The sequence below is a fragment of the Anolis sagrei genome, chromosome 4 (genome assembly GCF_037176765.1).
Source record: "Anolis sagrei isolate rAnoSag1 chromosome 4, rAnoSag1.mat, whole genome shotgun sequence".
In the NCBI taxonomy this organism is placed as follows: domain Eukaryota; kingdom Metazoa; phylum Chordata; class Lepidosauria; order Squamata; family Dactyloidae; genus Anolis; species Anolis sagrei.
The window spans coordinates 206,737,612-206,753,229 of NC_090024.1; the positions used below are offsets into that span (position 1 = coordinate 206,737,612).

General features: G+C 37.9%; 1 protein-coding gene across 1 annotated transcript in view; it reads right to left on the reverse strand.

Moving 5' to 3' along the window:
* UQCC1 (ubiquinol-cytochrome c reductase complex assembly factor 1) overlaps window positions 1-15,389 on the reverse strand; it is a 39,390-nt gene extending 24,001 nt beyond the window's left edge. The window contains exons 1-6 of the mRNA XM_060772427.2: window positions 15,294-15,389; window positions 10,398-10,502; window positions 9,056-9,160; window positions 5,964-6,071; window positions 4,889-4,961; window positions 3,616-3,673 (exon numbers count right to left, since the gene is read on the reverse strand). Of these exons, the coding sequence (XP_060628410.2) occupies window positions 3,616-3,673; window positions 4,889-4,961; window positions 5,964-6,071; window positions 9,056-9,160; window positions 10,398-10,502; window positions 15,294-15,317 (473 nt within the window). The 5' untranslated portion in view covers window positions 15,318-15,389. The remainder of the gene's footprint in view (window positions 1-3,615; window positions 3,674-4,888; window positions 4,962-5,963; window positions 6,072-9,055; window positions 9,161-10,397; window positions 10,503-15,293) is intronic.
* Window positions 15,390-15,618: the final 229 nt, after the last annotated feature.

Sequence of the window (15,618 nt, forward strand, 5' to 3'; positions counted from 1 at the left end):
ATATCCCAAAAGATACTGTATCTTGAGTTTTCTATAATAATTTTGGCTGATATATCACTATATGTTAAATGAAACCAATATTGAATGCTTACACATTCTTCATAGCTAATATATTAATTCTATAGAAACTGCAATGACTTTATGAACTATGGGGTTGTACTGCATTCACTACAATCTGAACTATTCACCCAAACCCCTTTAATAACAATGAAGGTAGTATCTTCAGTCTTAGACAAAAGTACAACCTTGGCTGCAAATGCATGTAGCTCAGAATAACTGATTTCAGTTGATAGCCAGGCATAAATCCAATTGTTTGGATGAACAAGGGTAAATCCACAGAGTCAATGAGAGCTTTGCAAGTCAATACTTATATCAGGTTTACTGAGGCCCCTTCCACACAGCTAAATAAAATCCCACATTATCCACTTTGATCTGGGATATATGGCAGTATGGACTCACATAACCAAGTTCAAAGCAGATATTGTGGGTTATTGTCTTGATATTCTGGGTTATATGGCTGTGTGGAAGGGCCTTAAGTCAACATGTCTAATTTTAGTTGGGACTAACTATTGGACTTGGGTTCTATTTGTTAGCAATTCTGCTAACTGAATAGCAGCAAACCCAAATAAAAAACAATCATTCATCATAGGGAAGGATCAATACCATAGAGATTAACATGCTTTCAAAAGTGTCTACTTTTAAATTACTTTACTGTTGCTGTAACTTTCTATCTCAATAAACTGTCACAAATTAATTTGAAATGCATATATAGAAGAACACAGAACTTTGTAATTAAATAACAAACAAGATATAAACCAGGATTATAAATAATACATTATACAAAATACTATCTATAAAACAATACTAGACGTGTTCACCTACAAAACTTCCTCACCTCTTCAACACAGAATGAATACCACAAACACAGTCCAAAACAGTCAGGCCATAATTAATATCCAAATGCCTGGCAAAATAAATACATCTTTGCCTGATACTGGATACCAGCCAAACATCACTGAGTGGAGCATTTCATGAACACAGGTGTAACACAAAAAAGGGGAATATCATATCTCGAGTTTCTCTTGGAGAAAGCACTGAAAGAACTGCCTCTGTTTCTGATCTCAGGTACTGAGTTGATTCATGAGGAGGATGTGGACCTTACAGTACTGGCTTCCTGTCATCTGATGGCTTATAGGCTTAAATCAGCATTTTGCGCCTTGACCTGAAATTAACTTGCAATCAGAAGTGGAGCCCATGTATTCACATCACTTAGTACCATTCAACAGCCTGGCCAAAGATATCCGCACCAGCCAATTTCTAAATAACATTTAGGCAATCTAAAGTACAACACATGGCAGTAATTCAGCACAAAGTAGAACCTTAGCCTATCTTGTGGCTAAGCCCTGGCTAACTTAGCTAGAGGAAATATTGGTTGAGCACACCTACCATCACATTGGCTTGAGATGAAATGAATGAAGGGTTCATTAGTATACTAGTAGAAATGCATCCCCAAATCCTCACTTTAACAATATAATTATTTTTTAATATATTTTTGAGGTGGTCTGGGGGGAACTAGGTGCATCTTATGGGACTTTAGGGATGTACTTTGCCCAGATCTGAGACAGATGTCAAACGGTATGGAGGGTAGAATCAATTCCTGTGGAACACCATACTGGATGCCTCATGGGGATGAATGCCTAAGCACCATCCTAAGTACTACTCTCTAGAAACAGCCATCCATATAGTAGCAGAACCCACTGAAACTCAGTGACCTCCAATACAGACAGCTCCCATAGAAAGATACTAAGATCAATAATAATGCAGAGAGATCAAATAGCAATAAGACCACCTGACAAAAGATCATCATGCAAGGTGATCCAGACAGATTCAAAACTGGGCCTGGATCCTAATTAAGATGACACTAGAAAATCAGTCTTATCCAAGTTTGTATGTATGAAATTAGTGAGCATGTGCTCTTAGGTCTGACCCAGGAAAGGAAGCTGCACTGCACAGCTAGTCCTTTTTTCCTTCATGTTGTACATTTATTGAAGAGGCATTTAGATACTAGGCTCATGTTAGAGTAGAAAGATTCCATTGATTTAACATAAATTACAACACGAAAAGGTAAAACAAGAAGCAACAGTAAGAATCAATGGATCTAAAGTTATGATGGATTCAATAGAAAAGACAGTTTAGTTAAGTTTTTTATAGGCCACAGCATCGGCCTGACAATTACTTTTATTTTTTGTAAATTAAATAAACATCCCTACTCAAAGAAATACATTGATATGTCACCAATAGTAGTTGTGGTCCCTTAAGATGGTTTTAGGTAGCTAGTCTAGTTCTGGCCAAAACTGACTACATTCTGTAGGTGCCCCTCTGCATGCACCTTGGCCATTGTGCAGTTTAAGAAACAAAAAAAATCATGTCTCCACAAAACATCATTTTTATTCAGCCCCTCTGTCATTCTTAGTTTACATGAGCTATTCATATCAAGCAACAGTCCAGATGCAATTACCCTATTCTCTAATATTGAGATTTGCTAGCATCTTCCAGCATTTGATAATTTCAGGTTTGGCTGCAGACAAATTAGGTTTTTGTGCTACAGTGGCTCATTTTTATCTAAGAATAGAGAAAGAATCAACAAAGTACCAGTGTTTTTGCTCTGCTGGTTGGTAAAGCTTGTCTAAAATTATTGAGGCATTCTGGATTTTTCAGAAATAGCCCCTCCAGAACTTCTTCTATGATTACAAATTCTAAAAAAGGAATTTTATTAAATGCAGCACACCAAATATATACACGTTTCAAATGTTTTGCCGAACTAATATCTGTTGTAAACTAACATCACACATCAATAAAATAGAGATAATATATTTTAGAACTCTGCAGTAATTAAGAATGGGAGAAAGAAGATTATAGCATAAATGTATGCTAGGTCAAGTTGTTAATTTTTGTTCACTAACACCTTTTGATCTTCTCAGTTGCTATATTTGTACAAAAAATCTACTGTCATTGGCTTCCAGAGGGCTGGGCAATTAGGAAAAATAATTTCCTTCCTTCTACACCACTGTTACACCACTTTGACCTTTTCAAATCAAAACTCTAGGCAAAATCAATTTTTCATCTAATTATTTTTCTTGGCTACTTATTTAACACAAGAAGGGAAAGCTTACTTTCTGAGGTGTTAAATATTCTACATGTAACCAAACTGGAGTTCACTTAATCTGTAGGTACATTTTAGAGGTGCAAATGTAAATGTCAATGGTGCAATTTGTTAAAGGCTTCTGACAACCAGCAAGTAAAATCACCATACATTATCACAACTTAAACCACTTTTTACGTAGATGTGAGTTTTTCCTAAAACAGCTAAATAAGAGACCTTTCCATTCAAACTGAATGAAGCTTTCAAAGATACTCACAAGCCATATCCTCCCCACTACTACACTTTAGAACTACTATAAATATTACACTTCTTTGACCTTTGTTTCTAAAAGTTGCTCAGGAGTTAGCGTGGTGAAGTTTGATATTTTTGTTACCAGAAGCGACAGCCTTCTCTTTCAGCCAGTATGGAAGCTGCAAAATGTAGAAAATATAATTTTCTAGAGTTTTACTTACCAGACATGAAGCTGTGATACTAAAAACCAAGAGTTCAATGTGTCAGGCATCTGAAATCCTTTAAAAATGAATTATAACCATTTCAATTACTTGATTATTTTAATAGATTGTTTAAAAATAAGTACATTAATTAGCTGTGGTCCAATGACTTCACCCCCACCCAGTCTTCTTTTCTCAAATTCGGTGCTTGCAAGGTATACAACACAAGGGTCTTAGGGGAAGGACCACATGTTTCCAAGTTGCCATGTTAAGAAACAAACCCACTATGGACTACAATGGTATCATCTATCACTGTTGCTAGAAAAATTCCTCCATGGGAACTGAGGAATGTTTGAAGCAGCCAATTATAGATTAACTTTTGAATCACATTAGGCTAACTTAATAACAGCAAAGAAGCTCAATAGTGCATTGGGGAGATTTGGCAAGCGTGGTTCTGACCCATTTGACTAAACAGAACACTGGTGTAACTCTACAACCCTCTCTTAGGCAGAAATATAAGCAATTTCACGAGTTTACAAGATTAAAATCAAGAGGAGCAACCAGAACAAATACCATCCAATGATCTAAAAGTGAATACAATAAACACTACCTTAATTTATTATTTATTATTTATTCAGAACTTTTATATACCCGTCTTCTCGACCTCCGCAGAGGGACTCAGTCCGGTTCACAACAAAAGATTCATAAACAGTAGTTTAAAACATCTCATCCCATGATACACTAACACATTAAAATAGTCATATAATTACATAAGGCCAAGTCGTCAGAATGAAATCACAATTCATCGCCTTAAAACAAATGAAAACAAAGTTAACATTATATTATGCTGCTTTTGCTATTTGGATTTTCACCAATGGACCAACATATAAACTTGAATATGGCTACAAGTGGAAATAGTATTTTAAAGGCTACAATCCCATACACAGAAACTGAAGACTCAATCCCTAAGTGAAACTTGTTTTGGACAATTATGCAAACTGCTTTATTATGACATGGCTCTAAAGTCCAGCATTTGATGTCTTTCCAAGTCAGAAATGTATATATATTCAGTAACCCCTTTCTTTTTTCAATGGGCAAAATAAAGGTCATGTTGCTTGCTTTGTTTCACAGTCAATGTGAAACAAATGTCCTCCTAAGAGTAAATAACTGATTAGAAAAAACTGAGCAATATCGGATTATGAAACTCACAAAACTGTGGCCTGTTTTACTTCAGCCATAACCTGACGAAGAGATATAAAAGGAAGCAATATGACAAAAACGATGGAAAACTTACTGTTAAAAAATTCTTCATAGTCTGTTTTTTCCACACAACATGTGTACATACGCAGTGCTGCTATTTTAATTTTCTGAAAAGGAAAAACAGTTATAACAGTTTACAACATGTTATAACAGCCCCATTTTCATCAATCACACCAACATTATGTATAATATTTATTTAGTGGCTATCAATGAACAAATAATAAAATCATGTTGCTATCTCAAATAATTTATAAAGATTACTGTGCAAACCGTTTTCATACTTCTGAAATGTTCAGGACTGTGTTTTCTGCTGATCGTTATTTAAATGTGATCCATCTCTTCCCACCAAAACTTTAGCTTACTTGAAACATACCGATGACTGAATATTCAGTTTAAAATAGGTTTGCTAATAATATCCTGTTTTGACCAACATACTGTGCTCCTACAGACATTTAATTTTAGCAAATATTGGTTTACCAAAACTAAACTGAGTTTATGAAGATCATGAACAACAGCATCTTTTAACGTTCTAGTAATCAGGCCACATTGGTACATGCCTTGGTTATATCCCGTTTGGACAAGTGTAATGTGCTCTACATGGGCTGCCTTTGAAAAGTGCTCAGAATCTTCTGTTGGTCCAAAGAGCAGCAGCCACGTTGCTAACTGGGGCTGGCCACTGGAAGCGTACAATCCCTCTGTTGAAACAGCTCCACTGGCTGCCAGGCACAATTCAAAATTCTAGTTCCTGGTAAGTGTGTTTAGTAATTTAGCCAAAAAGTTGACTACTTAATCACAACCGACTGCATTCCAGAGTTTATGCCATAACAAATTTGTTGATCTTACAGTGCTTTCAAAGGGCTAATGTTTCACATACACAAGCTTTCAGTAATTCTGCTTCTAAATTAACGATGGCCATGATCCTACACACAATGATCTGGTGGTTAGTCTGAGTAAATTCAATGGGATTTCTGCACAGACATGCATATGATTGTGTTATACAGACATTCAAGTAACTCCTGTAAACAAGGATTGGGGCTAGTTTATTTTGGTGATCTCTCCTTTGTCAAAGTAGATGAAATGGAGCAAGTCTATGAAAATGAAACATTTACCCATTTGTTATATTTTAGTGGTCCGGTGAAGCCCATTGCTTCTATCATCTTCGTGAAAGCACCTACTTTCTCTTCAGATGGCTGAAGAGAATCTTTGGTTGTAAAAACCTGTAACAATATAAAAGACATTGTGGAAGGCATTTTTTTTAATTAAGAAAGTGTTTTCCATATGTGAAAACTATGTTCTATTACAAGGTTATTTCATTAGCTTAAAATGGATAACAGTTTGGAGAGGAGGAAGTAAACAGAGGAAGGACTGAATTCTCATCCAGCAGGCTTAAGGGAAAGTTCAATAAGAAAGAAAATGAGTGGAGGGAATAAAGATGGATAAAACAGTGAGGAAGTGCAGAAAATAAAGGGTTTCTAACACTTGTGAAGCTTGGTACTTCTGCTAGATTCGAATAATGTAGCATTTATACATATGAACCTCTCCTGAGAATGAATGCAGAACCCGCTTGCCCCAGAGGCTGGGGCATAAAAAGAACCATGCCTGCAGGGCCTCAGGCCTAAGCAAGAAGTGACGGTACCATCACCAGGGGCTTTGAGGGAAGGGGCAGCATTTATATCCCTTGCTGCCTCTGGCTCAGCTTCTAGGGCAGTGGCTCTCAACCTGGGGTCCCCAGATGTTTTTGGCCTTCAACTCCCAGAAATCCTAACAGCTGGTAAACTGGCTGGGATTTCTGGGAGTTGTAGGCCAAAAACATCTGGGGACCCCAGGTTGAGAACCACTGTTCTAGGGACTCACTCAGCTTCTGGGAACAGCTTGGTGCTGCTGGACTCTGTCTTGACTGGTCTCCATTTCAGCATCCTTGGGTCAGCACAGCAATACCAACATTTGTTTCTTCCAGCCATGGCCCTTGATTCACCTGAGCCCTCTCTTGAGTGAACCCTGCCACCCGGTTTGGCATCTCATTCTTCCCCTGAAGGAACATCTGCTCTGTTAAAACTATTTTTAATATGTTTTATTGCATTTATATGTTTAAAATGTTTTATAATTTGATATGTTATATTTATTATTTGTTGCACTTACTGCATTTATGTGTTTTAATTGTTTATAATTTGATATGTTATATTTATTATATGTTGTATGATGCGGCATTCAATGTTGCCATAATCTGTAAGCCACTCTGAGTCCCCTTCAGAGTGGCTTTACACCCCGCTTGAGAAGAGCGGGGTATAAATACAGTAAGTAAATAAATAAATAAGTTCTCAGGTTACACAGCCTCTCTTAAGTAGACACAAGATGGAAGGCACGTCTCAGGATATTTTTCCATCAGCAAAATGAATGAGAAGTTGTAAAAACATGACACATTCTAAACGAAATGGAATGGGAGGGCAAAGTTGTATGGTCAGACCCTGCAACTATAACTCTGCATTTTTAGAAAGCTATTAAAGCAGATAAACTAATTAAATGTTTCTATATATTCAGTGGTGAAACTTGCTTTAACAGTAACAGCTAATGCTTCAATTATGCCTATGATTCAATAAAAAAGCTCTTTTGCTTGTGGCATAAACTAAACTTGCAATTAACATCGCAGTCCCAGTGAAAATTGATATACCTGGATCAAAATATTAAAACTGTAAATCATGTCCTTACCTAAAGTACTCTGTTTTCTAAATTAGCTTTAGTAGGAGATTCTTTTTTTTAAATGTTTAGCTATTTTTATTCCATGCTTGTAATGGAAAATAATGTTTTGTATCCAGCCCATGGGTCCCTTGCATTCCAAGGGACAGAGATTAAAAACCCTTGCAAGCCTCTGTTTTTGTGACAGAACAGCAAGACTATCTCAGGAAATCATATTTTTGATGAGGTAGGATGAGAAATATTATAAACAGACTGCAAATTTGTATTTGTTCGGACCAAGGGCATAACATTTAAATTAATGGGTTTATCTTTATTAATGCAACAATGTTGCAATATCATATTAATAACTAAAATCTATTTTTGCAACCTTCAATGTCTTATTCTACAATCAAATCTCTACATTCTCCCTCTGTGCTCCATAGTATGCATCCCTCTGTCTGTACTTCTACAGACCCATTAGTGTCCCTCTTCTTTTTCTTCATTTCAAACCATTTCCCTTCTCCTTTCACAGCCCAATCTATTTTCCCATCAAGATGCCACTATATCACTTGTCACACACTCATTATTTCCATGATGTTAACTGTTCTTCCTTCAATCTGTGTTTGGTTTGTTTTATACCCGCATTCTCTAATCAACCACAATGAATACAGGACTTCCACACAGTGACGTAGCCTAACAAACAGATGGGTCAAGCCATCCAGCTGGATCAAACATGTTGGAACAACTGGGGACCATTCCACTATGTATCTCTAATCAAATAAATTTCTACTGCAAAGCAATCATATTGACATAACACCCTCTAATCATACTCTCTCTTTTTGATGTCCTTGCATAGGTCTTTATCTCAAGAGAGAAGAGAAAGGGTCTAAACAATGGGCAACAGATCAGGGTTTCAGATAACTCTTTGCTAGAGTTAGATGATTTTGCATCAAAGATCATTTTCAGAAGATAATTTGCACACACAGCCTATTCAGTATAAAAGCTACCTATTCAGTATAAAAACATTCAGTATAAAAACTGCTGAAGAACTATCACCTCCATGGCTCCCAGTAAGCAGCTCCATAAAGTACCTTGATGGTCCCACCTCACCCTTGAATATTCTGACTACTGATCAGCTATTCTTTCTCCATTCATTTATCAAAATCTTTAAAATAATATGTACCAGTTACTTGGGGGTTTAGTGCTTCTCCTTTACAATAAGATTATAGAAATCATGAGTTTAGGCTTCTACCTGATACTTAGAGGTAAGGTAAGGTAAGGTAGTCCCCTGACATTAAGTCCAGTCATGTCTGACTCTGGGGTATGGTCTCCATTTCTAAGCCAAAGAGCCAGCGTTGTCCGTAGACACCTCCAAGGTCATGTGGCCGGCATGACTGCATGGAGCACCGTTACTTTCCCGCCGGAGCGGTACCTATTGGTCTACTGCACATCCTTGTACAATATAACTGTTCTACTCCAATATGTTCAAACAACACAGATATAATACAGAACATAATTTTGTCCTCACCATTTTTGTGTGATGAAATGTTCTATTGGGCTGTTTTACTGTCCCAACAGTTTGTATCAATCCACAGCATACACTGGTTAGACGTGATTGGCTGTTCTTGTATTTCTGAAAAAAATAACAAAAAGAAATGGTAAACACGTAAGACAGCAGTACAAAATTGGGTTGCTGTTAGGGTAAAAAACAACATATCCATAACCGTCACGAGTACATTTTGGAGGGAAAGGAATGGTATAAATAAAATTATTCGGTTTATACAAATTACACATTGGGTTTCATTCTCCATTAGTACAGTAGCTCAGATTAAAAAGCCCAATAAAGTCCTCAATCTTACACAAAATAAGAGAATAAAGGATAGGATCAAATACTCTAATATTGACCAAAATTTACCAGCTTGATAACATCGTAAAAATAGAAAACGATCTTTTGCTTACACACATTTTCTTCCCAACGAATTCAGTGCTACCATTACCTTCCTCCAAATAGACAAGAAGAAAGCAGACTGCATAGTTTCTGCAACAGTTCTTGGCCTATCTTTGTGAATGCTCTTACTAGTTTTTATAGGTGCAAAACTTCAACATCTAGAAAAATATTGCTCCATTGCAAAGAACTAGGATCAAGCACGACTTTTTCTGTCTTTTGCTTAGTATGTTTGTTACTGGTGTGATAAACTATTCTAAAATGTAAATTCAATACAGGTTTTTTTAATGCAATGAGAAATCTGTCTAGGAAAACTTACACCAAAGGTAAGTCTAATGGGATAGCCTTAGCTTTTTGTGCTGTTTTGTCATGACAGTTTTTCTGTATGTTTGCTATAATGTACTTAATTATTAAGTTACCTTTTTACTAATAATTCAATAGCAAACACCCATGACAAATCTCTTAAAATATGGTTCACCAGTCTGCATCTTTAGACACTCATTGGTTTGATTCAATTATAATCAAGCACTTAACTATCTAACATAATTTCCTGATGCAGAGTTTAGTTTGGCATTGTTTCCGATTAGTCTAATTGTTAAGCCAGTAATAAAGCAGTATATAAAAGAGACTTTTTTTTTCTCTCTCTCAAATTATTAAACATTTACGATGGACAATATTGTTTTACATTATGCATAACATGTTGCACCTAAAAAAGAAGACATAATAAAGATTAATACAACAAGCCATACCTGACTCCAATTATGACATTCCTAAAATTAGTAAACTACAAACTGTGTGTGGTTCGCAATTTATTTCTTCCAATCATTTCCAAGCCATCCAATAATTTGTAATAACATGATACATTCATGTTCCCAACCATGCATCTCAAGCAAGCAAGCAAGCAAATAAATAAATAAAATCTCACCTGGAGAGTGCCATGAAGCATTCTGCCCCATTGTGGTTGAGCTAAAGTTGTTTGTATCAATCCGCTGCATAATGCAATCCATTTAGATTCTCCAGCTCGACGCTTCTAGAGAGGAAGAAAAGTTAAGGGGAATAAATATGAACAAGTAAACTTGCTTTTTTAAAAACGTGATTAAGTGCATTATATTTATCTTCCATTAACACTGCAATTAAATACTTATTTGAAAAAAAAGGTTCTAAAAGTTGTTAGCAAAATTTAACAGTGCAATTCACTCTGTTATACTTGCAAGTAATATTATACTTGCAGTTTACAATTATGAACAACTTCAAAAGGAGAAGCATTTGATCAGGCAAATTGTCAGTTGTAACTATTCTATCCATTCAGCTTTTCAAGATATGTTCATTTCTGTTTCAAGTCTTCATCCCAATAGATTTTGGGGGAAAAAGTAATGTTCTCCATTGTATTTATCTTGCAACAGCATGCAAAACCAACTATTTTCCTTTACACCAACCTATTTACATATACATGAAGTCCCCAAGTTACAAACATCCAACTTACAAATTATTCATAATTAAGAACAGGGGTGAGTCAACAGTAAGTGAAAGAAACCCACCCCCAAGGAAGAGAAAGTCACTCCTAAAAGAGGGGAAAAGGCCACTACATGGAAGCTTTATGACCAATCCTTGTTTCCACAACAAGCCGATTTGTTTCACATTTCCAGTTGTCACAAGGACAGAAAATGAGGTGAAATCCTCTGAACAGGGGCACAGACATCAAAACAAACACCACAGGGGTGTAAACCCTATGCTACCTGAAGCTCTCTCTATATATATATCTGGTCTAACTTACATACAAATTCAACTTAAGAACAAACCTACAGAACCAATCTTGTTTGTGACTCGGGGACTGCCTGGACTAGCATATACATCTGGAGTTGCTCAGGTGTCCTTGGGACTGCGGTTCCCTGCTTTCTCCCTTCTCCAGCCAATTTCACAAGATCTTCATGGCAACAGTGGTAAGGCTCTTTGTGGCTCTTGCTTTCTTTCCTTCCTCCCTCCATTTTCCGCATATACCTTCTCCCTTTCTTTTCTTTTCCTTCTTCTTGGTTTCCCTCTTACACTTTCCACCTTCCTTTTTCTTTCTTCTTCCCATGCTTTCCCTCACTCACCTTCCCCTTCCCCTTCTTTTCTTTCCCTTCATTAATTTTTTCTCTTCCCTTCTTTTTCTATATGCCTTCCTTTCATCTCTTCTTTCTTCTTTCCTTTCTTTCACCTTTTTCTCTTTTCTTTCCTTCCCTCATATCTTTCCCAATGTCATTCCACCTTGTCTTTGTTGTTGTGTGCCTTCACATTGTTTCTTACATATGGTGTCTTTAGGATGGTTTTTTCTTATCAAGATTTACTCTGAGAGCAGTTGCCATTGCCTTCCTCTGAGACTGAAAGAGTGTGACTTGCCAAAGGTCACCCAGTAGTTTTCCATGGCCAAGTGGGAATCTGAAACCCAGTATTCCAAATTCTTAGTCCATCATTTAATCTACTTCACAATGCTTGCTCTTATCCCAACTTGGTAGGAGTTGGGATGAGAGTAAGCTATCCATATAAGTAAGCTATCCTTGAAGAGAAAGCTTATCACCTTTCTAGCAAAAACATACAAAATGATATTCAAAGGGAACAGGGAAACTCATAAGATTACAAAACCCATAACAAATGCTTAAAAGCAACACGGGAGAAAAAACCAAGAAGAATGACTACAGTGCCAAATGAAAATGGTAAGAGATTCTGTGTTTCTACTGTTAAAGGTCCTCTAGAGCACCAGTCAAAATAGCCATTAATTAGCTGAAACTAATGAAACAAATTAAATCACAAAATATTTATACACACAGTTCTAGATATTTAGTGTGAAAAGACCCAGTGCTGCTACTTATAGGATTAGCACAGGAGTAATCACAACATTCTTCATTACAGATATAACTACATATCAGGAAATGACCATTGGCTCCAAGCAAACCACTCCTTGCCTTCCATGCCCTGAGAATCAGGGCACATATTGCTCACCACAACTGTGTCTTAATATTATATTTTACACATGACATATTCTGGACAATATTTATTTTATCAAAGAACCCAATTTGTATACCCTTTCCACCACTTTCCCTCCCACTGGAATTGTGTCTGGAAACCATACCCTATAAAGAACAGCTTAGAGAGTTGGTATGTTTATCTAGACAAAGAGAAAGTTAAGTGGAGAAATGATAGCCAGCCATGTTAGCATAACTGAAAAAACATCATATTGATGAGACTTCAGAGAACAGGTTACGGAGTAATGGATTCAAACAATAAGAAAAGATATTCCAGGGCAGCAGAAAACGGGCTTGTTCCCTCCTCCCTTTGACTTCTCTTCACATATTTGTACATGGACTTCATTATGTCTCCTCTCAGCCAACTCTTCTACAGGCTAAACATGCCCAGCTCTTTAAGCCACTCCTCATACAGCTTGTTCTCCAGACCCTCGATCATCATAGTCTGGACACATTCCAGCTTGTCAACATCTCCCTTCAATTGTGGTGCCCAGAATTGGACACAGTATTCCAGGTGTGTTCTGATCAAGACAGAATAGAGGGGAATCATACTCAAGGTGCACAGAGTATATAATATTCATTATATAGTTCAGTGTAATGCAATGTATTCACATAGAGCGAAGTGAAAAGGAGCAACAGTTCTCAAACATAAAGTTTTAACTGTAATGTTTGAGAGCGGCTGCTCCTTTTCAATTTACTTTATATGACTGTATTACAACTTTATGTTTGAGAGCTGTTGCTCCTTTTCACTTCACTATGTGAATACGCTATGGAACATCTTCCTAATGAGATCAGGTCAGCCCCTTCCCTCTTGTCCTTTAGAAGAATAAAAAAAAAACATGGCTGCGGGACCAAGCTTTTGGGACTGTGCAATGAGGCAGCGATAGGAACCCTTAGTATGCCAACCAAATTCAATGTGATTTTAATGCTTTTGTATGTGTATGGTCTAATATGTTTCGGCATTGAATGTTTGCCGTTTATATGTTGTGCTCTGCCCTGAGTCCCCTTTGGGGTGAGAAGGGCGTAATATAAATGCTTTAAATAATAAATAATAATACACTGAATTACAATGAACTATATACAGAATATTATATACTATATACACCTCGAGTATTATTTCTCTTTACATAGATTATTTTGTGTATTTTGACATCCAACAAGTATTCTGGGATAGTGTTTAGTAGAATAATGGGGGATTCTGACTTCCCAGGATCTAGACCAGGGGTCTTCAAACTAAGGCCTGGGGGCCGGATACGGCCCTCCAAGGTCATTTACCCAGCCCTCGCTCAGGGTCAACCTATGCCTGAAACTATTTGAAAGCAAACAACAACAACAACAACAACAACAACAACAACAACAATCCTATCAGCCAAAAGCAGGCCCACACTTCCCACTGAAATACTAATAAGTTTATATTTGGGTTGTTGTAGGTTTTTCCGGGCTATATGGCCATGTTCTAGAGGCATTTTCTCCTGACGTTTTGCCTGCATCTATGGCAAGCATCCTCAGCCCGCAAAAACCCACAACAACCCAGTGATTCCGGCCATGAAAGCCTTCGACAATACAAGTTTATATTTGTATTGTACATTATATATTTTAATTATTGTATTGTTTTTAAGTGTTTTTTGCATTACAAATATGTGCAGTGTGCATAGGAATTCATTCATAGTTTTTTCAAATTATAATCGGCCCTCCAACAGTTTGAGAGACTGTGACTTGGCCCTCTGTTTAAAAAGTTTGTGGACCCTGATCTAAACTCCTATTTTCGCAGACCAAAATCCCATTGGCTTTTTAGCTGTCCCATCACATTGTTGGTTCATGTTTAACTTGCCTTTAGAAAGATCTTGAAGACCTGGCTATTCCGATGTGCCTTCCCAGAATAGGAAATCTCCAATACCAAGTCCCAGAAGCACTTTATTAGAACTAAGATTGCTGCACACAGCACACTGCACTTGCCCTATAAGCCTTACATACCACCTGTCACGTCAGCACTTTTAATCCTGTACCCATTACTCTGGCCCGGCCCAGTTTTACTGTATTGTTTTTTGTTTGCTGTATTGTGTCTTAGTGTATTGTTTATTGTTTACTGCTGAGATTGCTTTAATTGTTTTAATTTGCCTTAGGTTTTGTATTGCTGTATTGTGTGTTGAGGCCTTGGCCTTTGTAAGCCGCATCAAGTCCCTCGGGAGATGCTAGTGGGGTACAAATAAAGTTTAATAATAATAATAATAATAATTGTTGTGCGCTATCTTTTTCACACATCCTGCTGTCGAGCCAGGCATTGTCCCCCATTCTGTATTTTTGCATTTCATTTTTTTTCCTGCCTAAGTGGAGTATCTTGCATTTGTCCCTGTTGAAGTTCATTTTGTGAGTTTTGGCCAATCTGTCTTCTGGAGTATTAGCTATTGGCAAGCAATGAGGTACCCAATTGAATGAATGCTGTTTGACACCACTTTGAAAATGGGAGTAAGAGCCCCATCCCTCCAGGACCATAAGGTCCTGGAGGGATGGGGCTCTTACTCCCATTTTCAGGGGCTCTTACTCCCATTTTCAGGGGCTCTTACTCCCATTTTCAGGGCCTCTCTCCCTGCACAGGGTCCTCCACACGCTTCCCTGTCCCTCCCCAAGGCTCAACACCCTCTGCAGAAGGGTCACCGCGCTCAGAGTGGCAACAAATCCGCAGGAAGCGGCGTGAAGGGCGCGGGGGAAGGCCTTGGCGGCGGGCCCCTTCCCCTCAGTCCTTGCGGCCTGCTCTCACGGCGCTGAGCCGCCCCTCTCCCCTCAGAGAAGCGCCCGGCAGGCTTCGGAGTTCCACTCACCACAACCCTCACCAGCGCCGCCATCACGCCTCAAGGACGCGCTTCCGCTTCCGCCAAACATCAAAGCACTTCCGCTCTTTCATGCGCCGCCGGGAAATCCAAACAGACAAAGTGGGGAGAGGAGAGGGAAGGCGTCGGGTCACGGCTCTTGCAGTTTGCAGTAGGGACTCCACTTGAACTGGCATGGCTCGGTGTTATGGAAAACTGGGAGTTGTAGTTTCCTTCCTTATTCTGCTGAAACAAAAAAGGCCTTTGCATGCTAGCAGAGGAAAACAAGGCAGTCAGAATAGCCTCCTTCAGAAGGTGGGATCGTTTCACTGTAGAA